At 37.6% G+C, this 23,295-nt stretch overlaps 2 protein-coding genes across 2 annotated transcripts; both read left to right on the forward strand.

The window, feature by feature from the left end:
* Positions 1-6,544: 6,544 nt before the first annotated feature.
* Positions 6,545-8,700, forward strand: LOC149017649 (tubulin alpha-3 chain). Its single transcript, XM_089151972.1, has 3 exons — positions 6,545-6,781; positions 7,136-7,741; positions 7,845-8,700. Exons 1-3 carry the CDS (start codon positions 6,689-6,691, stop codon positions 8,499-8,501), a joined length of 1,356 nt encoding a protein of 451 aa, XP_089008098.1. The 5' UTR covers positions 6,545-6,688; the 3' UTR covers positions 8,502-8,700.
* Positions 8,701-13,921: 5,221 nt separating this feature from the next.
* LOC149017650 (amino acid permease 6-like) lies at positions 13,922-17,968 on the forward strand. Its single transcript, XM_089154210.1, has 7 exons — positions 13,922-14,073; positions 14,195-14,428; positions 14,531-14,624; positions 14,695-14,909; positions 15,036-15,181; positions 17,017-17,244; positions 17,338-17,968. Exons 1-7 carry the CDS (start codon positions 13,953-13,955, stop codon positions 17,761-17,763), a joined length of 1,464 nt encoding a protein of 487 aa, XP_089010336.1. The 5' UTR covers positions 13,922-13,952; the 3' UTR covers positions 17,764-17,968.
* Positions 17,969-23,295: the final 5,327 nt, after the last annotated feature.

Consider the following 23,295-nt stretch of genomic DNA (forward strand, 5'->3'; position numbering starts at 1 on the left):
GTCATGTCTGGAATTGAATCTAATTTGGTGGGTTCGTGGGTCCATTGGGTGAAGCATGGGTTTTTGGATCCACTGGGGAAGAATAGAATTCAAGCATAATAGTCGAGTACTTGGAAAATGGACTTGCTTTTCCTATAGTGGAATGCCATTATGGAAAGCAGAGAGGCTTTAATTAAAGAAAAGCTTCTGTTACAAGCTATGACATACATATACTCATCAACAGCTACCGAAACAATAGTTAACTCCAAATCTTACTCCAAGGCTCTTAGGCAAGGAAACATTAAAGCCATATGCCCAACTCAGCGAGTTTTCCCCAGGGACCGGAATATAGACCAGTGGGTTATGACGGGTCATCATGGGCAATTTAGCAAATAGCTGCAGTGCATTCATAGGCAAGGGAAGAATATGCAATCCTGGTAGTGTGTGGTGAAAGGCATTAAAGGATAGGTAATTCCTACAAGCGAACAATGGCAAATGCACCCAAAATGAACAATTTAGCATAGTCTTATTATGTAACCTCAACAAGAAATCTGGAAAACGATGACGCCATAAGACTTCTAACTGTAAGAAGGATATTACCTGATCATCTCAGGAAAACGCAGTTGCATGCACAAAAATTGTAGACCCAGCACCCCACCAATGGCTTTTTAAGTGTGCATAAGGCCCCAGCCCCAAACCTCGCCCCAAACACCCACCACCCGACAATATTTTGGTGGATGACTTCTTCCCCTCAAAATGATGTGTAGACCAAAAACCCAACAGGAAAGGCCAAACCCACTTGGTTGCATTGGATTTATGATGATGTGGGCAATGGATGACTAAGGCAGCACCAAAATAATATTTGATTGACATTTTGAAACTATAAGAGTTCACCAGGTGAGAGTTGAGACATCGAACTGTGTCTTGCACAGTGAACTAGTGAAGTAGTGTTTCAATTGAATTGTGGAATCCCCTTAACCTCAACATTTTTCCATGTTTCCATTTTTCGGTAAATTAACCTCAACATCATCGTCGATGAATGTCACAGAACATTTTTACCCAAAAAAAAAAAAAAAGAACATCACAGAACATTCTCAATTTGGAATATTATTTTGAATCCTATAGTTTTTTTTTCTCTCTTTTCTCTTTATTTATTTCAAGGGAATTTACATAATGTTTGGCTCAGTCCCTGAATAAATTCGTCTAATACCAAAAAACAAAAATAAAGAACAAATAAGAAACTGATTCGGCCTTCAAAGTCGTAAATCAAATCAAATCAAAATGGATGAAAATTCTAAACCATTCGTTCTGGTAGCGAGAAAGCAAAGGCAGAGAAAATGAAGAGAGAGATTTCCGTAGAACAAAAATCGCAAAGAGGGAAGAACTCTACCTGTACTCTCCTGAGCTGTTCTGTCCTCTTTTCGTATTGTTGTTGTTATTGGGTATTATACCATCTTGCAATGGCTCGGGAAGACAATATTTATTTTCTTCTTTTATTTCCTGCAATTACCCAGAACGGCATTTCTTAGGTGAAAGGTTCTCTTGAGAGCAGAAAGTTATTTTGGTGCACCTCTAGATGAGACCTAAAATGTAGTTCTGTACAATCCCCTTTATAGCGTAGAGAAGGCACACAGAACGGAGCCAGGCACTCTACCTTTCTTAGATTCTACACAAACAACAAAAACCCTAACCATCCGTTTCCAAACCCCACTTCGCTGCTCACTTCTCTTTATTGGTTCTTTCCATTATTTGCAGTCCTTTTTCCACCCTACTTTATTTTCAGAAGAAAAGGGAAAGGTGAAAAGAAGAAGAAGAAGCAGGAGGAAGAGAGTCCTCATGGAGCATTGAAAGTGTCAACCTTGGCCATCTTCGCTGCTGGTGGAAATACCATAATGGGCATCTTCCAACGTGTATGTATTTGTTTATAAGAAATCATGGATGTAGTTTCATATAGCATTAGTTGCATTGGTGAGGAAGATGATGTAATTTTCATTGTTTCCCATAAAATTTCCACCTGGAATTTGTATGATGTGATTTTGTTCCTTTGGTTGCATTTGAAGGGATGGTTACAGAGGGAGTTTGGATTTCTTAATCCCTTGTAACTTCTGGGTTTGTGTAAAACTAGCGTAATATGTTCTTATTTTCTTTATCTTTTTATTTGGGCTTACAGTTTAGTCTGAGAAAGCAGACAGATGAGTTTAAGGGCTGCTTTTTGGTGAGGAAGAGTCTCTGTTAATGCAATCTTTTGATGATTTACTTTGCTTTCCTTGTGTTCAACACCATTTTGATTTTTCCCTTCCACATTTGAAGTTGAATGACATAGCTTAGGACACAGTTTTGGGTATCCACGTTTGAAGTCTCTCTCATTGACCCGTAATGGGTGATAGTTGTTATTGTAAAAGAGTACTGGACTAATTTTAATTGTAAGTCCAATCTTCATTTTCACAACTTTTCATTTCCCTGTGATTCTGTTGTAGCATCTTGAACTTGAAAAGGTTAATGTTCTTTCTCATTAGTTGTCTAGCAATTATAGAATTGGTTGGGAATATGGTGTAAAGTCCAGTTGTTTGAATGAGCAAAGTTGATTCCTTTCAACATCACCAATTTGTTTCCTGTCACATTTTTGTGTTCCCTATTGTTAACATATTCTTTTTATCTCCCCTGTCAACCAGTTTGTGAATGAATTGTCGAATATTTTATGGTGTGAACAATACACTAATACATGCCTCGGGTTTGGTGGTTGTTTTGATTCATATTTTGCATTTTTAGTCATAATCCCATACAGAAAAGTAATTTTATAGCTGTTTGTTCCTTTTAGACTTGGCCTGATCTTTGTCAAGTCATACTCTATATGAAACCTTTCTTATGATATGGAACTAACTGATCATCAAATATCATTGTCATCATTGTAATTGGTCTTTGATGATGAGGCCTTTGAACCAGGTAAGGCAAATTAAGTATAACACTGGCCTCCGAGCCTTCCTGCCCCTTTTGTTTTTGAATTGAGCATTCTGAAGTTATTCTTGTTGACCCACCACGAGGAATTGAAGCCTTCCTCTTCTAACTATCTAAGGTTGAACATTGCCACCATTTAGTCAGTATTTGCCTTTTGGTTGGTAGAGCACTTTTATGCTATCATTCGAAGCTATTGAGTGAACTGACTACTTTATTTCACTTAGATACTACTTTGCAGGATACCTGCGTTGGAAAGAAGGGAAATCCTTCCATTCTGTTAGTTTAGTTTGTTTACCTAGGCAAAGCTGGGAGTTGGTTGCATGTGATTAGCCAGATGAAGTAAGGTAGTGTAGATGAACTTAGAAGGCTTGAGTTCAATTCCATTCACTTACCTAAATTGATGCAGATTATGGTTCAACCAGTATGTGGAAATGCAGGGTGTGGTATAAGTTTCACAAGATGGGAAAGACTATAGTTCCCTCACTGGCTATGTTTCCCTCCACATCATGTAATTATATTTGTGCATTGCTAAGCCACCCTGATGTCAAGTTTTGTTGGATATGCTGATGAGAGTATGTATTCAGCCTTTCATTAAGAATTTGAGATTGGATTTTATCCAGTGGACTTGCAGAATGTTTTTTTATCTACCAGTTCCTTTATCACCAGTAAAACAATGGTAGCAAATCCTTTATGGTTATCAACTCCTTCTAAAACACTATTACTTGCATTGATTTCATTCTGTTAGGTATTGAAATGGTATTTCATCTCTTTTTGATACCTTCTTCTCTTCTTAATACTTTATCATGTATCCTTTTAATACATCTGAAATGGTTGAAATCTGTACTCTTCCTTTCACTTGGTTGCATATTATCTTTGATGGATATGTGAATTATTTCCTTAATCTCAGGGCTTTCCAGCTGGCTTGCTGTTACTGTCATTTGCTTTTCCTCTCTTAGTTGGTGGCTAGGTTTTCTAATCAGATTGACATGAACAGCCAATTGGCATCAGTTAGTTTTTTTTCAGTTTATTGCTGCCAAAACACTTTTCTGAAAGCTGTTGGATGCTTTTTGCCACCTCCAGGTGAAAACTTGCTGTTGGTAAGATTCTTAACACGCTATGCTCTGAATGCATCTGCTGTGGACTTGGAGACTCTTAATCTCTATATATGATTATGTAAATGATATTTCAGTGATATATGAAAACTGCATTCTGTTTTTGCTCTTTGAACTTTGAAACCTGTTGGAAGTTTAGATATTTTATGTTGAGATTTTCGAGATCCCCCCGAAAAAAATTATAGAAGGAACGATTTGATTGTGCTTGACCTTCCAGTTACTTGTCATCCATGTGTTGAATCTGTCTAACCATTCAAAAGCTTGATTCATGTCCAAGAGACAGCATGGCTATGGAATTGAATCAGTGGCATCAATGTGAATTCAGAGGTTGAGCTTCTTGTAGTTTAGGAGCAGTAATGATTTAGAATAAAATTCTGAATACTAAAGGCTACTTTTGCCTTCCTATGGTGGTGAAACTCCAAAACCTAGAAGAATGAACCTATAGCTGTGCTGTTGTGGTGGATACAGATCATAAGCAATGAAATGGGAAATTGGACAACCAAAGACAATATTTGGTTTAAGGTGTACTTTTGGTTACATTCAAGAAACAGACTTTGGCTCTTTCTGATTGTTGCTTCTGTGGATTTTGTGTTATGGGGAGAGTCAAACCTAACCTCTTTAGTAAGAGGTATCGGTCGTTGCCAACTAAGCAGCTCTTTGGTAAATTTAATCTTGCCATGTATCACCATTCTGGGGATACACGGATGATGCTTGTGTGGCTACGTACACTAAAATCTATTGTATTTTATCAGTTTTCCTAACAAGGACAGCCAAATTAAGAGGAATGAGTGCTAATGAGTGCCCACTCCTCTTCCCAAATGAAACTTCCATGTGAACCTCTCTGCCTAATTAAAAGAAAGGGTTGCTCAATATACTAGGAAGAATAGAATCGACCCTTACAAAAGGAGTTTGAATCCTCTACTTGTCAAGGTAGAGGTCTGTGCTCTCCTCACACTTTAACTAACCCTAAGATCCTGTGGCTGAATGACCAAGATATGGATACTGAGATTTATCCTAAACCACTTCCCCATATTTCCTCTTCCCTTGCAAATTGCCGGTTTCCTTTAGATGGTGAATCAGGGGGGGGCCCCCCCCCCCCTGGGGGGTGGCCCCCCCGCTTGGGTGGGTCCTCCGTCTTTGTTTTCGGGGTGCCCAAGGGGCGTTTTATCCAAGTTTCCTCCCTATTCCCTTGTTTTCTATGTGAATCACATTTGTGGGGCCCCCCCCCCCCCCCCCCCCGCGGGAATCCCTTTTTTTGTTGGGTGATTGTTTGTGGGGGGGGTTTGGGCCCCCGGGGGCCTGGGGGGTCGGGCCTTGGAATCTATTTCTAGCCACAAATGCTAAAGGAGTAGTAGGATGGTTAGGAGCCTACCTTCTCCAGAAAGTCAGTTGAGCAGGTCGGCAAAGATGCAGAGCATCCTGAGATGGGGAAGAAGACTGTGAGTTGCACAACTTTCAAATGAAAATATCAACGGGGAGATTAAAGTGGTGAAGACGAGGGAAAGCAGAAATTGGTAGTGAGGGAAGTGTTGCTCCGAGAATGTTATCGTCCAAAGATAGGTTCTTTAATGGCCTCCAACATTGCTCTGCTAAGAGGGCTTTGCTAAAAGATTGTAAATACCTGAATCCTAAACCCCCATATTTCTTGTTCTTATAAATGGTTTCCCACAGATGGTGAACATTCTTATAAGTCTTGGAGTGAAAAAAATAATTTTCTAGCCAATGGAGGAGTAGTAGGTTGGTTAGCAACTAAATTTATGGATAATGGGATCAACCCTTATGTAATATCCCTATCTATAAAAAGCACTTTTGTACAAAAAAAAAAAATTCTTTAAACATAAAAAATGTAATCTGATTTTTGATACATTATGTAGCAAATAATTTTATATATTACGGACATGAATATTACATAATATAAAATGGAGTTTTGCCTATGGCCTGAGAGATTTTGAGCTTCATATATAACTGAATCTTATAATTCATTAGGAGTTTTTTTTTTTTTTTTGGGTAGAAATTCATTAGGAGCTTCATATATAACGAGATTTCTAGAGGAAGCCAAATATCTGTATATGACGGTTTTGTGATCGTTTACGCCTCTACCATTGAGATAGATAGTACCAAATGACGACATTACCCTTTAAACGTATTTGTCTAAGTTTCCAAATAATTCTCCAATTAAATTTTAATTGCCAACCAATGAAATCACCCATTACTTCAAATTTCAAATGTTGAGACCCGTTACGATAACAGAATCAGATTCAGGCGGCAAAAACCTAATTTGAAGTACACAATGTATAACGTTGATGTATTACCGAAACAAGAAGTATAACGTTGATTGATACGTATCGTTCGTTGGGTTGTTCAATCTCAACTGCTTCGCTGGCGGAAGTTCGTGAGTCTTGTAACCACGATTAGTTAACCATGGTTAGAAGAACCAGATATTTCTTTCTTACCCTCCCTCCAGGTTCTATCCCCTTCGCTTACCCTATAAATCTCGAAGCCAGATCTCAAAATCTTCTCATCAGAGGGCGTCTTAATAAACGTCCGCTTTTGATTCTTCTTCTGTTTTCTTCTCTCCTTTCGGCTTTCTATTCTCTTTCAGTTCTTGCATTTCTTGCTGAGATCTTTCCCCCGCAGCGACAATGAGAGAGTGCATTTCAATCCACATTGGTCAGGCCGGTATCCAGGTCGGCAATGCATGCTGGGAACTTTACTGCCTCGAGCATGGCATCCAGGTATATCTTCTTAATTAATTCTTTAGTTAATTTTCCTCTTTTCTTGTCCTCTGATTTTAAATCTGTTTTACCTCCATTCTGATCTTTTCGCGTCTCGTTGAGATTTCATTTTTGATATTCAGATCTGTCTGTCCATTTAAACGAAATGATAATGTTATTATCCTGTTGTAATAGATCTGAACTCTTTTAGGTTTTTGAATCTAGGATCTTGATTTCTAGAGTCGATAATCATAGATCTGTTCGAGATGTTATAGATCTGAAATCCTTTAGGTTTTTGATCTAGGATCTGGATTTGTAAGAGTGCTAGATCCATTCGATTTCTGTTGTTGATTTGTGAATTTCGTTGTGTTGCAGCCTGATGGCCAAATGCCAAGTGACAAAACCGTTGGTGGGGGAGATGATGCCTTCAACACCTTTTTCAGCGAAACCGGTGCTGGGAAGCATGTACCCCGTGCTGTCTTTGTAGATCTAGAGCCCACTGTTATTGATGAAGTGAGGACCGGGACATACCGCCAGCTTTTCCACCCAGAACAGCTTATCAGTGGCAAGGAAGATGCTGCGAACAACTTCGCGCGTGGACATTATACCATCGGGAAAGAGATTGTTGACCTGTGCTTGGATCGTATCCGGAAGCTTGCGGACAACTGTACCGGTCTCCAAGGTTTCCTGGTTTTCAATGCTGTTGGTGGTGGTACTGGATCTGGTCTTGGATCTCTTCTCTTGGAGCGTCTTTCTGTTGATTATGGAAAGAAATCAAAGCTTGGCTTCACTGTCTACCCTTCTCCCCAGGTCTCAACCTCAGTTGTTGAGCCCTACAACAGTGTCCTCTCCACTCACTCCCTTCTTGAGCACACTGATGTTGCCGTGCTCTTGGACAATGAGGCCATCTATGATATTTGCAGGCGCTCCCTCGACATTGAACGCCCAACCTACACCAACCTCAACCGCTTGGTTTCTCAGGTGAAAAGCTTCTCTATTGCAGAAACTTTATTTTTCTGGCCTCTGGAATGCTGATGTTGTAAGTCTTCTCTTTTCTGTGCTAACATTTTGGGTGTTTTATCAGGTCATCTCATCGTTGACTGCATCTCTGAGGTTCGACGGTGCTCTCAATGTCGATGTAACAGAGTTCCAGACTAACTTGGTTCCCTACCCCAGAATTCACTTCATGCTTTCCTCTTATGCGCCTGTGATCTCAGCCGAGAAGGCTTATCACGAGCAGCTCTCTGTAGCGGAGATCACAAACAGTGCTTTCGAGCCATCATCTATGATGGCTAAGTGTGATCCTCGCCACGGGAAATACATGGCTTGCTGTTTGATGTACCGTGGTGATGTTGTGCCCAAGGACGTCAACGCTGCTGTGGCGACCATCAAAACGAAGCGTACCATTCAATTCGTCGATTGGTGCCCTACTGGATTCAAGTGTGGAATCAACTACCAACCACCAACTGTTGTTCCAGGAGGTGACCTGGCTAAGGTTCAGAGAGCTGTTTGCATGATCTCCAACTCCACTAGTGTTGCGGAAGTGTTCTCCCGTATTGACCACAAGTTTGATCTCATGTATGCCAAACGTGCCTTCGTGCATTGGTATGTCGGTGAGGGAATGGAAGAGGGTGAATTCTCTGAAGCTCGTGAAGATCTTGCTGCCCTGGAGAAGGATTACGAGGAGGTTGGTGCCGAGTCTGCCGAGGGAGAAGATGGTGACGAGGGAGATGAGTATTGAGATGCATCCATGCTTGCGACGGGTGTTTCATTTCTTTGTTTTCATTTTTCATTGTGTTTACTGGGTTTACTTCTGCAAACCGGTCTTTAGTCGCGCTGTTTGATATTCTGTCTCTAGTGCCGTTGGGTCTCGTTACTTCTGTAATTTGCTAAAGGTATTTTGTGTTCAGTATCTTGGGTGCTTTTCGGTTGCTTACAAATTCCAGACCTAGAAAACCATGTGAGAAGTAACACGCAAGAACAAACTACAAGCGCAGGTAATATCGAATATTCATTTTTATAATTGAACTCAAAAAAAATATTAAAAGTGACTTTTGTATTGAGACTTTCGGAAGGAAAACGATGCACGCTCACTCTCATATGCTTTAGTTCCTTGGTTTGATGAAATGATATTTACTTGATTAGGACAACCAAACTATTGAGTAAGATTTCAGACTCATTTTACCGAAAGAAAACAATTTCAGACTCGAAGCAGCCAAAGTAGCTTGCGGCTCATGGGAGGGAAGTAAGGATGGTTGGAGTACTTGAATAAGTCGCCACAACCATTAAATTGAATGGCAGTGCTATTCTCTTCCTACCCCATTATTTATTGATTTTTGTTAGGTTTTGTTTCAACATTGAAGAACTCGGTTTTTATACCTGTTCCTACCAAAAAAAAAAAAACAGTTTTTATACCTGTTGTGATTGTAAAACTACACTTTTAGCTCAGGGGTTTGTCAGTTTTGGTTTGCCTAGCTTTAGTTTTTTTAGGCCAGATCATGATTTCACTTAGCCTCTCCCAATAGTAATGCCTGATCGACTCCTCCTTCCCCATGGTTGGTTGTAACATTAGGAACTCAAGAATGCACGGATTTCATGGGCCCATTTCATTTTAATTACACCTCAGTTTCATCACTTTTTGGCCACGCTACATGTACATGAAGGAGGGTAGAGGTTGCAACCTATTTTGGTCGGAGGAAGAAGAAGAGTATAGCCCTTTAAGAATAAAGGAGAAACGGGTAAAACCGTAAAAAATTGAATAACAGCTACCGTTTTTGGCTAGTTTTGTAAATCTAAAGTGAGGACACTCTATTTTTGTCAAGTGAAACAATGAGTAGCTTTTTTTTTTAACATAAATGGAATTTTTTCTGTGAAAAGTTGTTATCATATGTTAAAAAAAATGCAGGAAGAATGGTGGGCAGCAGCAACGACTTCTTCACATAGAGGGGGTGTTTCTATAATTCTAAAATTGATATGGAAGACCATTTGGTCATGCCAAACCTTGCCCAAAATTAACAGATTGTTGTGGAGATGTTGTGTGGATGCCATTGCAACTGGAGATGCCTTGCAAAAGCGACTGAGTCCCATTAGATCCATCATGTAATCGTTGTGGAGAACTTGAAACAGTGGGTCATATTTTTCTGGGTTGTAGCTTTGCAAGAGCCGTTTGGTATGGCAGCTCAATTGGATACTCACCAATGCCAGGTTCCTCTCTTTCTTTATTTGATTTATTCTTGAATGGTTGAGTTTCAAGCAATTGGGTGAGAAGGAGTTTCGTACAATCTGTACAAGATTTGGTTTCATATTATGGCATATATGGCTTGCTCGTAATTTGTTGATCTTTCAAAAAAAAAGACACGCATCCAATTGTGGTGATTCAACAATCACAAAAGGCTGCTGATGAATTCTTGATAGTATTGCAAAAAAATAAAGGAAATGATGGTCATATGGTAGATTCTCTACAAGAAGATAACAACTCAAATCAAGTGTCTTCTCTTATTTTTTCTTCCCAATCTATATCTATAGTTTTTACTGTACTATGTGATGCTAGTTTTACAACATTTGAAGAGCAAAATGGGATTGGTTATGCTTTTCTTTCTCCAAGTGGAAGTTTGTTGCATGTTGTTTCGGATCCAAAAAATTTGATATATTCTTTAATGGGTGAAGCTTTGTGCCTTTGTGATGCTCTTCAAGATGCAATTCGAAATGGATATAAATGCATCTAGATATTTTCTAATAATCAATCGATTATTCATTTCTTAAATGGCATCAATTTGTTTTTAAATTGGGATGTTAGTTTTATTTTAGGAAATATTTTAAGGCTATGTCAGGATATTGATGTTTGTAATTTTCTTTTCATTTTAAGAGTGTCTAATGCTTTGGCAGACACCTTGGCTAGGAGGTCCCGGTCAGTGCCGAGTTTGACTATTTGGCCCATTTCCTCTTGCTGGCTGGTGGATTTCTTACTTCCAAGTTGTTCCTCTAGGTAGTTTTTTATGAATGCAGTTCTATTATCAAAAAAAAGAAAAAAAAATAAGAATTGCAGCTAATCAAGTAATTTTGCCTCAAAATTTTGTATGTTCCTAGGTTTTTTTTACTTTCTTTCTTTTTCAAACGTTTCATCTTTGAATTCTCCTAAAATGTGAATCATTATTATCACTTGTTGTTATATTTTTTTTGGGTAGAATTATGTTGATTTTACTTTATCGATTTTTTCTTTCTTTTCTCTCACTTTGGTAGGAATCTGGGATTAGATATTTTAAATTAGTTTTTTTTTCTTTCTTTTTTCTTCATTTTTATGGGAATCATTAAATGTGATTATATGGACTTTTGTTTTATGGGAATCCATTAAATGTGATTATATGGACTTTTCTTTTTTTAATGAGTTTTTTACATGAAACCCATTTTGCATTGAAACTTTTTAGAACATCCTGAATTTGCAAACGATGCCACACGTTAGCATTGTTAAAAACTATACACACATAATGAATTAAATTCAAAATTTTCCTTAATGTTTTAAAATGACTTTAATACCCCTTGTTCTAGACTGTATTCCTAAACAAAGAGATGGCCTCCCTCTTCACCCATCTTCATATTTCCTCTCTTACACCATTGGGTTCCGCCATCCTTACCCATAGGACAACATCCTTCCCAATCTAGAATCTGCTTCAGATTCATTCCATGACATAAAGGAGGAGATTGAAATCCTACCCAAAAACATGGAAACACATGATCACACTATTATTTACTCTCCGAGTGAGAGAGACTTATAGTGGGTTTTTTGGATCACAAACTCAAAGCACTTAAGAAACCTCTCATTCGATTTGGATGAACTACTCTTGTTTATTATTGAAGACGTTAAGCCGATATTCCTTTCTTTTTTCTTAAGATAACGGGTTCACTCCCAATACCTCTGGTCGACTTTAGGCTCTTCACATTTTCACTCAAAACGGGTGGTTTTAAGGGTTGAGAACTTTGAGTTGATCAAGACAACTCAATGTGTTGGGAATGCACATAGAAACTTTATTGGGACAAATACAAAAAATTGAGACTTCACGAATCCAAATGAAAATTACCCTCTAATAAAATTTTCATCTCAAAAGAAAATGTTAAATAATATATATAAAAGTGTTTCTGGAAAGTAGACGAACATAAAACATTTCCATGTTCTAATGAGAGAAATCATGCTAAATTTCGCATGCTAACCATTCTCTCTGTAAGGATTTCTCTTAGTAACTATTAAAAACTATTAGAAGTTGTCAAAACAATATTTTTCCAATCCTTTGAAATATAATCGCATGCAGATATGCTAATACAAATAATCAAGGCTAATCCCATCTATTTACATCTCAGACTTATTAATCATTAGTAGGGTAATGTAATTATTAGGACTTATTATCAATTAAGTAGATTTTTTTCCCAAAAAAATTAGAATACTTGATCTATAAGTTTCTAAAGCCCTACATATCTGGTAAGATATAGAATCCAGGAAAGAAGGTATATATACACAATCAAGATATAACTTCCATTCCATATTGACCCCATCAGCATGTACAATTTTTTATTTTCTGATATTAATAATTAATCCCTTTGGATCTCCTTTGACAGTGGCTCATTAAGAAGCATATAGAGTCATTTCTATATGAGAACCCTAGATATAGAGTCACTAATGCCATATGTCATTCATACATGCTGGTGCCAAAAGTCTTCTCTTTTTCTCTCTACTATTACATCCCTGAAATTAGGGAAGTAAGTGATTCATTTCTTTCCACAACAAAGCATCTAGGAGTCACCATTAGTGTTGGAGAACTATAGAATTATCAAAAGTTTGATACACTCTTCTGATCCCCATCATTGAAATTGTAAAAGAGAAAGAGAAGCCCAAGTTAGCTGTGTTCCTTCCTGTGTGGATGGACAGAAATTAGTGGAGAATAGCTCAAAGTGAACCTGAAACCACCACCATCAGGGGGTGCTGCAATAGGATCCAACTTTGAATAAACCCTTAATAACATAATGGGCTTTTCCATTAATGGTATTCTGTCTTCCATTGGGGATAAAGTGGTCATTCTGATCAAACTGAGTTATTACAATTTTATCCTTCTCTGTACTGAATGATTTTACCAGAATAACTTGGTATTGAAGGTTAAGTTCGGGGTGAGTCAGGAGCAAGGTGCCACATTTTGGCAAATTTCTCCAGTTCGCATTCTGGTAAAAATTTGTCGACTTTTCAGGTGATTTTTCACCTCAGTGATAATTCACGATAGAAGGAGGAGAAGATGTTTCTACCACCGTCGGGAAGATAGAAGACAAAGAAGAAGAAGAAGAGAATTAGAGAAGGAGAAGATGTTTCTACCATCGTCGGGGAGATAGAAGACAAAGAAGAAGAAGAGAATTAAGCAACAACAAATTCAGTGATTTTGATGGATTTTAGCCTGTATTTCGCCAGTTGGCCGGAAAAACAATGATTTTCCGACCACATTTGAATATATGGAAATTGGTCTTCCATTGGGGATAAAGAGGTCATTTTGATAAAATTGCATTATTACAATTTTATCCTTTTCCGTACTGAAGGATTTCACCGGAATAACACGGCTGTAGTGAAGGATAAGTTCGGGATAAGTTCGGGGTGAGTCAGGAGTCAGACATGTGTAAGCAAACGGCTCCTGAAACCAATAACGGATATGGAAATAGCATATTATGTGGGCCCCACTAGCCACTGTGTTTTGTTTTCCTGATTCTGTTTTTTTACGAGATTTTGTTCTCCTGCTCATCATATACTGCGTGCGTGCGTGCGTGGTTCAAAGAATACAGAGGATGGAAAAATTAAAAAGAAAAAACCACTGTTTGCCGCATAATGATTCTGTAATAAACCTCTTACCATAAAAAGAACAAAAAATTCTGTTCCTGGACCCTTTGGGCGGTCAGGATCAACTCTTTTCTCGAATCAAACACTTGGGCAGAGAATCTCTACTGTCGGATGCGTGGCGACGCACCGTCCCATGCTGGAGTCGTTTTTGTTAACTCTTAAAATCCTTAACCTTTTTTTTAACTGTTAATTTAACTTCACACTTACACTTCTCACACCTTCATTTCACGCCTTCTCTTCTATATATATCATTTCCCTCTTCCTTCTCCTCCTTATACTCAAATTAACAGAAATCACTGATTAGTCTCAGAGCAGCGCAGAGCAGAGATGGATTTGGAGTTGCAGAAGAGGAACGCAATGTTCACCGAGCGTCATGCTCCAGACGCGATGGATAATGGTTACAGTGAGAAAGACAACTTGGATGACGATGGCCGGGAAAAGCGAACTGGTAAATTGATTTCATTTTCTTCGTACTCTTTATCTTTTCGAGAGATTTTTTTTCCTTTTTTCTTTCCATTATCACTGCTACATTTTGATTTTGGATTTGTGTTTACTGTTTTGATTTGAAGGAACGGTTATCACTGCAAGTTCTCATATAATAACTGCAGTCATTGGATCTGGTGTCCTCTCGCTAGCCTGGGCGATTGCTCAGTTAGGTTGGCTGGCCGGAACTGCTGCTCTGCTGGCTTTCTCTGTTATCACCTATTTCACCTCCATTATGCTTGCCGACTGCTACAGGTATCCTGATCCGATTTCCGGCAAGAGAAACTATACCTACTCGGAGGTTGTCAGATCCAATTTAGGTAATCAATCCTTTCCAAATTACGTTTTTTCTTTTTTTCTTTTTTCCTGATCTTGAAATCAATCCTTACTCTGTTTGTTGTTTTTCTTTTACCCTAAAACAGGGGGAACGAAATTTAAACTGTGTGGAGTCGCTCAGTATGCGAACCTTATAGGAACTACGATTGGTTACACTATCACTGCATCAATCAGTATGGTGTGAGTGTTCGACTAAAATTTTCTTTTCAATTTCTTCTGCTTTGAATTAAATGGATATCTTCTCCTGCAGGGCCGTCAAAAGATCAAACTGTTTCCACAAGAATGGCCATCGTGATCCTTGCGAAGAATCGAACTATTTTTTCATGATGATATTTGCATGCATACAGATCTTTCTATCTCAGATTCCTAATTTTCATAAACTTTCATGGCTCTCGATCATTGCTGCTGTCATGTCTTTCGCTTATTCTTCAATTGGAGTGGGTCTCTCTATCGCTAAAGTTGCAGGTAAGCAGTAGTGCAATACTGTTGAGATCTGTTAGCCCAAACCGAAACGAAAAGTGTCGTGGTTCGAATGTTTTCTCGTGTGGTTTCCACTCACTTTATTACTGTGGGCCCTATTTTCAACTGCAGAGAAAGGGCATCATTGGGAAACAAGCCTAACGGGTGTTACGGTAGGAGTGGACGTCTCGGGTTCAGACAAGGTGTGGAGGAGCTTCCAAGCCCTTGGCAACATCGCTTTTGCATATGTTTACTCCACCGTCCTGATCGAGATACAGGTAAGCAAATCTCATCACGTCTTACACCATTTACATCCAAGATTTATTATTTTTTGTAAGATTTTTTTGTCAAGATTTTGAATCCTAAGGCAAAGTAATCATACAACAATACGCGTTTCGCCACTAAATGGGGTGAGTTATATAGATTTTAAATCTCTCCTCCAACCGCTTTTGACCACAAATTACAAGGGGCTCACAAAGGTTAGGGTGATGGGATTCGGAGATGATCCACACTAATAGATTATTGCCTATTAATCAATTATGTTTAAGATTATATTAGATACAAGGCGTAAGTTATACATATTTTTTCTCACCGCGCCACCTCTTAAAGTTATTTTACATATACTCTTAGCTCTTTTAAAGCAAAATATCATCTTATATTTAAATTATATGTAAATTCTATCCCCGGTTTCCCTTAGATCATACCAAACTAAGACCCCCTCCAACCCGCTATTGATATGTAAGATGATTTGAATCTAAAATAGGATATTTATGGCTACCTATCAGATATCTCATTTACACATAGTTATTGGGAGTTACAATCTATTAAACACTCTTGAATTGATTTCATCTATAAAATCAAAATTTTAGACAAAGCCATCATTTTCTTTTCGCTTGATTACCTGGGTCTTTGTCTAGATACCGTGAAGTTACCATGTTAGGGGTCTCACAATAGATTCCATGTGACTAGTCCATTGAAGGTCATGGACATAAGGGACCGGAACTCTAGTCCTCTCTCCTTGGCACCATGACATAATTCACCTCCCAACCTCAATTCTAAATTCGAAATCTTTACCTATTATAGTAGAAGTTTGTGCTCTTTTCATACTATTTCACCACATATTAGGTGGAGTTCATCTCTGAATTTTAACAAAAAAATAAATGTAGATTTCTCAATAAATTTCTTCTTAATATACGGTAGAAAGATATATAAAAAAAAACACAGACGTCTGCCCTAATCCAGAGCCACCCATATTTGTATCCTCCTCCCCGCACCACACTGCATTTGCTCAATCCCTTCTCTCTTTTACTTTTGCATCTCCAGACCACAGCCCCCTCTCTATCCCACTTCTCAAAAAAGATATGCATGTTCTTTTAGGTTATCTTAATAGTCTAGGAATCCGGAACTAACAATTTTGTATAGAATTTAAGTAATAATTTATGTTAATTTGATTTCTCATGTAGTGTCACACTCTAAAATGTCAGAGAAAATTATCAACAGGTACATAAACAACTTTGCATCACTGGAAAGAAATGTAGCATTAGGTGGGACCAATTTTCTCCATATAGTATCCACCATCCAACGTTTCCTATTGCATCTCTTCAGTGTTTAGACTGTTAAATGGGTTTTATTTGATTTTGTTTCTCCGACTGCTATATGGGAATCTAATACCCAAAGGGAAAATAATACTAAATTAAACCGTGAAAAGATGAGAAAGGTAATAAGATCTTTCTTTTTGGGTAAAAGGAGAAAGATACAAGATCGATGGGGAACTTGTGATGGTCTGGAAGGTTGGAAAAAAGTTGGCAATTTCATCCCTACCATGTGTGTGATAAATCTGTGTTTGTTCCATATTCTTTTTCCTAGACCACTCTTTTAAAAGTTTCCTCAAACATCTTCCCAGGAATCTCAGGCATCCTTTATCTTTGTTTTAGTCCAATGACTTTCAAATCTGACTTTAGCAAGGGCTTATCTTTTTTTCTATTCAACCATGTGGACAATAAACCCCACTTAAAACACCTCAAAGATCCGTGTCTGTAATGAGATCTTCAAGGATTAAATTCAGCTAATTCAATCATGTGTAACATCAATAATATTTCCATGAAAATTGTAGGACACATTAAAATCAAGTCCACCGGAAAACAAAGTGATGAAGAAGGCTTCTCTCATTGGAGTCTCCACAACCACTTTGTTCTACATGCTATGTGGTTGCATGGGTTATGCTGCATTTGGGAACAATGCACCAGGGAACTTTCTCACTGGCTTTGGTTTCTATGAGCCCTTCTGGCTCATTGACATTGCCAACATATGCATTGCGATCCATCTCATTGGAGCATACCAGGTAAACAATCTTCTTCTAAACTCAGAAACCATGCAATTAACTCGATCAGCAAACTTCTTGTCTATTCTAATTCAATAATATTGTCATGTTCAGGTGTTCTGCCAACCCATATTTGGGTTTGTTGAAGAAAGATGCAATCAAAGGTGGCCAGAAAATGGATTTGTAAAGAATGAATTTGCAGTTAAAATTCCATTCTGCGGCTATTATCAGATCAACTTGTTCCGGCTCATCTGGAGGACTGGTTATGTGGTATTAACATCTTTTGTGGCCATGATGTTCCCATTTTTTAATGATATCTTAGGATTACTGGGAGCTGCTTCATTCTGGCCACTCTCTGTTTACTTCCCAATCGAAATGTACATTGCACAGGCAAAGCTACAGAAGTTTTCTTCAAGGTGGACTTGGCTCAAAATTCTGACCTGGGCAACCTTGATCGTATCAATTGTTGCCTTCGCCGGATCTGCTCAGGGTCTTGTTGCAAATGTCAAGTCATCTAAACCCTTTAAAATCAACTTTTAACTATTAACGTCTCTTTTCGCTCACATGATTGTAGTTGATCACCGATGTTGAAAGTTACCTGTAATAAAAAATTGAAAAAAAAAATGTTTTTTTTTTTTGCGAATTCTGTACACAAGCTTTTTAGCTTACGCACTTGTAAATATAGAATAAAGCTTTGTACGCATATGCATCCCTCTAATTCTAAATCCTATTAATAAATCATACCTTCCCCTTGTAGAAATGGGTCACTTTATTCGAAAAGTCTCTTTAAATCATCTAACTCATACAATATTTTCAATACTGATATATCAAACCTTGTTTTTATATAGAGTTGGTAAGTCTAATTAGGAGGTGTTGGGTTCGAATGTCCTTCCCTTCACACTTCTCCCTTCTCATCCTTGGGACTATGAGCCCCAAATCTTGATGATTAAAAAAAAATTTAGGTACTCTTCAATTATGCATGTACATGTAAGAGGAACCCTGGTATAAACATCTTTTGTACTAAAGAACCAAAATGATTGATAGAATATATCAAAGAGTACAACATAATACAATATAAGTGACATGGTTACTATGTATACCTAAAATAAGTGAACCCACCCACAAAAGAAGTGAAAAACAACTTTTAGTTTCTATGGGTTGTAGAGAAAAATTAGAGTAACCTATATACATGCCTTCTTTTCAGATTTGACCTACATTTTATACACCCAAAGAGAAGAATTGAATCATGTCTTTTGAAACAGAGAATCCAATTCAACCAAATGTACACCCTTGTACATGAGATATTTGAGAAGCAAGCAAATGTTTTATTTTAAGTTCAATAATGAATGTGTTTATGGTATGGTGGCGAGAGTCGTGCTTGGGAGCAGCGCTATTCCTGGTCCAGATTCAATTTGGGTCAGATAAAATTTAGACCATTGAATGAACACTTTACTCGACCGTGCTTATCCCAAGCAAAATCATGGTGCTGGCAGTGTTTGGTTGTAAGTAGTGTGGATCCGCTGCCTCAGCTTTTTCATGAAATGAAAGTTAGATTTTATTACGTAGTCATATCATGGATGATTTAGGTTTTCAGCTTAGCATATATGCATGGCCCCAGAAACAGTTAATAGTCACTATCATTGAATTTTTCTCTCAGGGAATGTCATTTTTCTGGAAAAATGATTAGATCACGGACCTGGATCTTTCCAGGTTGGTGTATTTACTTTGTCATGCAATCGGATGATCAGAATTATCCTGTTCGATATCAAACACTTGAAAAGGTGCATCCTGACCGTCGGATTCGTTGCCGATAAAGCGCACCGTTCCATACCGGAAACTTTTCATCTCTGTTGAACTCTTCGTCTATTTAAACTGATTTCATTATTATGTTTGTTGTGTTTCTTTTTCAACTGAAAAGGGGGAATGAAAGTTATAAACATTTGTGGATTAGCTCAGTACATATACGAATCTTGTAGGATCCATGATTGGATATATTAACAAAACAAATATTTTTTTTACTGAAATTTCTCCTGATTTATAATAATGGATATCTTCTGCAGAGCTGTCAAAAGATCAAATTGTTTCCACAAGAATGGCCATGAATCTCCTTGCTTCACATTCAACACGGATTTCATGCTAATAATTGGATGAATACAATTTTTCTCTCTCAAATTCTTAATTTTTATAAGCTTTCACAGATCTCTAAAATTTCTGCAATCAATCTTTTGTATTATTTTCTTTTCTTTTTCTCCGTACAAAAGGCCCGGAGATGGGGATATTAACATGCCTCAACAAGATTCGAATCCAAAACCTCTTTCACTAAGAAGTATTGGTTTCAACCACTAGAACAGTTCTACGTATCATTTTCTTTTTTATAATACCAAAAGAACAACGAAAAGAGCTACATCTCCTTCTATTTGTACCAATAATTATGCGATATGATGCTCGCATCTAGAATTTATCCTCTTAATTCTCCTTTTACTCAACTAAGGTTAATATTGTCCTACCAACAAAAAAAAAATGGAAAAAACTAAGGTGAATATTAATAAAAATAACTTGTTTTATATCATTTATAAAATTGAGATTATCTTACATTCGTTTTACCTATTTTTCGAGCTATGAATATTTCCAAGACCTCTTATCAAAAACAAGGAACATTTCAAGAGCATTAGTGAAAAGAAAACGGACGAGAAAATAATGCCATCATCCAGCTGGTAAAGCAATGAGCTTTACTGGATCATGATTCTGAACGGAACTTTAGAATAGCTGGGTTTGAAGTTTGAACTCTACAATTGGGAAAACCACCTCTACAGTACAATAAAAGTACAATTTACAACACCCACTAAATAAGACACTCAACAAGATACAGATATTGACAATATGAACTCAGAACTCCAGATTTCTATGATTTTACTACCATGACCAACTGAACAACTTTGCTCACTCTGGTAGATTCCTCCTTGAGAACTTTTTTTACTTTTCTCAAGAAACAAAGCAGTTGATTTAACAACTAACTATAAACAAATGCAAAAATCTACAATGCAATCTGATTTGCATTACCTTTGCAACTACTCAAAACTTACTTACCCTCCACAGAAACAGCTTCGCCATCAAGCATAAATTAAACCTGTCCAACGGAGAAAAAGAATATGCACTGCCTTCATGGAGTCTTATTCTGCATAATGTTTTTGATGTCAGAACTGCATATCATAAGCATTTTCCAAACAGCAGATCCTGCCTCCAGGCTCTTCAAGCATCCAATTTCCCAGGTCTGTATACTTATTTCATCATCTTTGTAAGTAGGCTCCCCATACCCTCACACAAAGTAGAAACAAGTATTGCTCATAAATGCAGTACCACCTGTCTTCGGTGTTATTTGTGGAAAATCATCTGCCACAAACTCTTGACTTGCAAGGGAAATTTTCAGATTAAAGCCCTCATCACAAGGGCAATATTCAAATATCTAAGGGTTTGCTTGAGTTAATTTTATCCTGATCAAATTGTCATAATACTAAGTAAAACATGTTCCCAAAAATTCTCCACAGTTCTAATCTGACCCAAAATTATTCTTCCAAGAGATTCTGTTATCAGTGCATTTCAAAGAAAAAGTATCACACAATTTTTTACAAACAAATTCACTGCATAAAAGGATGAAAAGGTTAGAGAAACCTCAAGGTCCAACAACTTTGACATCTCCAAACTAGGAACTTTCAACTAATGAACTGCTGCTGCAAGTTACAGCTCTTAAACACAACCTGGGGCTCGGTTCAAACATTGGACAAGAAAGACAAGGGGGGCGGGGAGAAAAATATTCAAAGGTCAATGGGAGGTTTACAATCTAGGGGTTCTGTTGAAAATTTTGTTTGACAATAGGAAAAAGCCCAACTACAATCATTTTTTTATTTTTTTATTTTATTTTATTTTTTGGGGGTTGGGGGAACCAGGAAGCATCTGATGAAAATGAACCATATTGGAGCTTTCCTAGGTCAAAGGTTTTAAGACTGATAACAAGTTTTTTAAGTTCTAATAATCTAATGAATTACTTGTAACTAAGAATTTGGATCTACAAATATCACTTTAAACTTTTTTTTTTTGGAATGAGTAGCGTTTAATTTATAGCACAGTCAAAATCGAGTGACTATATATTTTTTTCAGGCCAGCTTTTTGGCTAGAATATCCCTCTCCCTCTTTCCGAGATTGCACCAATGTCTTTCCTGAAAATTTCATCCCTTCCAGTTTCATTGAATTCCAAAGTCTAAGATCTTCATCCTTTACATATATCCTAAACCTATAATCCCTCTTTGCCCAACAACATCCATGTCTTTCCAAAAAATCCATTCGAATTTCACTGAATTTGAAATTCTAAGATCATCATCCTTTTATATGTATCCAAAACCTACTATTTCAAACCTATACTTTATCCCCCAGACACTTTCTAAGTCTTTCTGTCAACCTGTTCTCTAAACCTCATCTCTATGAATCATAACCAGTGATACCTATAAATCTAGTTGAGAGAGGACACCACATAGGCTACCCATCATTTTCTGCATCTATAAAGAATTTTGCTTTTTCATTCTCAGTTGCTCTCTTCAATGCTGTCTACGACAGGTTCTCAGAGGCTTCATTTAGACTTGTAAAACTGGAATTTTTCCATTTATTCCTGTCCCCATCCTCAATAAAACAAGGAAACTTACAAGAAATTCCACATAAGAAACTAAATCTATAAAAGAATTGCTTCAATATCCAAGGAAATTCAGCTGCAAAGTGAGACTCCTGCTTATAAAGTATTTTGCATTGCAGTTGTTGTCGAGGTCACTTAATCCTGGCCAGCAATAAGTAGAGTTCTAGTCCACTTTCAGTGTTCACAATTTAGGCTGGCTCATTACCCTAAGCCCAATCAATAAAAATTGTCTTCAATGTACACCTCATTTTTTCAGCAGTTCTAACAGTGGCTTGCAGACAAGTTAAAAGGCCTTCAATCGGCTGCCGTAATGAGCCAACAGAAGGAGACAGGAGACGAAGAGAGTGAGAAAGGGGGGAGGGGTGGAACAGAAACCAGAATGAAGCCCAGATCTATCATCCTACTCATAACAGCAAAAGGGGAAGAGAAATAAGAGGAAAGAGAGAAAAGATCTGAATGGGTTGCAATGCCCACTTATGCAAACTATTTTTGACTCCCTCTAAACCACTAGATTGTTACATCTTAAGTAGCCTATGACATTAAATAAGTATCTAATAACCTCCGACATATAATGAGAAAATTCCCCTCTGAATAAACTACCTGAAAAAAGTTTTCTTGTCCAGAAAATTAATCTATCTAATCCACTGCTAGGCCTGCAATATAATTGATTAAAATTCACCCCATATTCTATTTTAGACCCCATATATGGGTGAAAACATTTTATACTTCAGCCCAATACAACAAAAGCCCAGTGCATAATAATACAGCATTCTTTCTGCTGGAAATTCCGATCTAACAGCAAAGAATAAAGGTCAAGCCACCAAATTCTCCGTATAAATAGTTGTATTTCAATCCCAAACGTAAGACTTTAATTATTAAAATCTCTCCGTCTAGCTACTTTCTCCAAATCCAACAACAAAAATTCAGTCAGTCCCGACTAAAAGGGCTCACCCAAATCGATGGTTACCCCCTATTAGTTCTATTCGAGGTCATACTTGATAAAAGGCTTAAGCTATGCATGGTCTTCCTTCACTACTTTCCCTAGGATCATTATAAACATATTCCTGGTTCTTTTAGTTCCTTCAATATAAACCAAGTCACTTCCACCCCATGCAGCATCCCAAGGCCTCTGTTGAACATGGTCACGCCATTTCAAACAACTTCTTTGTACTCTATCATAAACTAGAGCTACAACCAAAACAGCTCTAATATTGTCACTCCTTTATACTTCCTAGTTGCCACATCCATCTCAACATCCTTATTTCCATTATACTTAGTTTAACTATATAATTCTTCCTGGCTACCTAACATTCACCACCATACATCACAGCTGGTCTTACGATTCTCCGACAAAATTTTCCTTTAAGCTTTAAAGGTAAATGTAGATCGCA

Source organism: Hakea prostrata, chromosome 4, assembly GCF_041222555.1.
Source record: "Hakea prostrata isolate BN-2017 chromosome 4, UWA_Hpros_2, whole genome shotgun sequence".
NCBI classification, from domain to species: Eukaryota; Viridiplantae; Streptophyta; class Magnoliopsida; order Proteales; family Proteaceae; genus Hakea; species Hakea prostrata.

Bases quoted from the DNA above. Each gene is read 5' to 3' on its own strand.
- LOC149017649 (XM_089151972.1), top strand. From the start codon at position 6,689: ATGAGAGAGTGCATTTCAATCCACATTGGTCAGGCCGGTATCCAGGTC. The intron at 6,782-7,135 runs GTATATCTTCTT...GTTGTGTTGCAG, and splicing joins GCCTCGAGCATGGCATCCAG to CCTGATGGCCAAATGCCAAG. The intron at 7,742-7,844 runs GTGAAAAGCTTC...GTGTTTTATCAG, and splicing joins TCAACCGCTTGGTTTCTCAG to GTCATCTCATCGTTGACTGC.
- LOC149017650 (XM_089154210.1), top strand. From the start codon at position 13,953: ATGGATTTGGAGTTGCAGAAGAGGAACGCAATGTTCACCGAGCGTCAT. The intron at 14,910-15,035 runs GTAAGCAGTAGT...TTTCAACTGCAG, and splicing joins CTCTATCGCTAAAGTTGCAG to AGAAAGGGCATCATTGGGAA. The intron at 17,245-17,337 runs GTAAACAATCTT...TGTCATGTTCAG, and splicing joins ATCTCATTGGAGCATACCAG to GTGTTCTGCCAACCCATATT.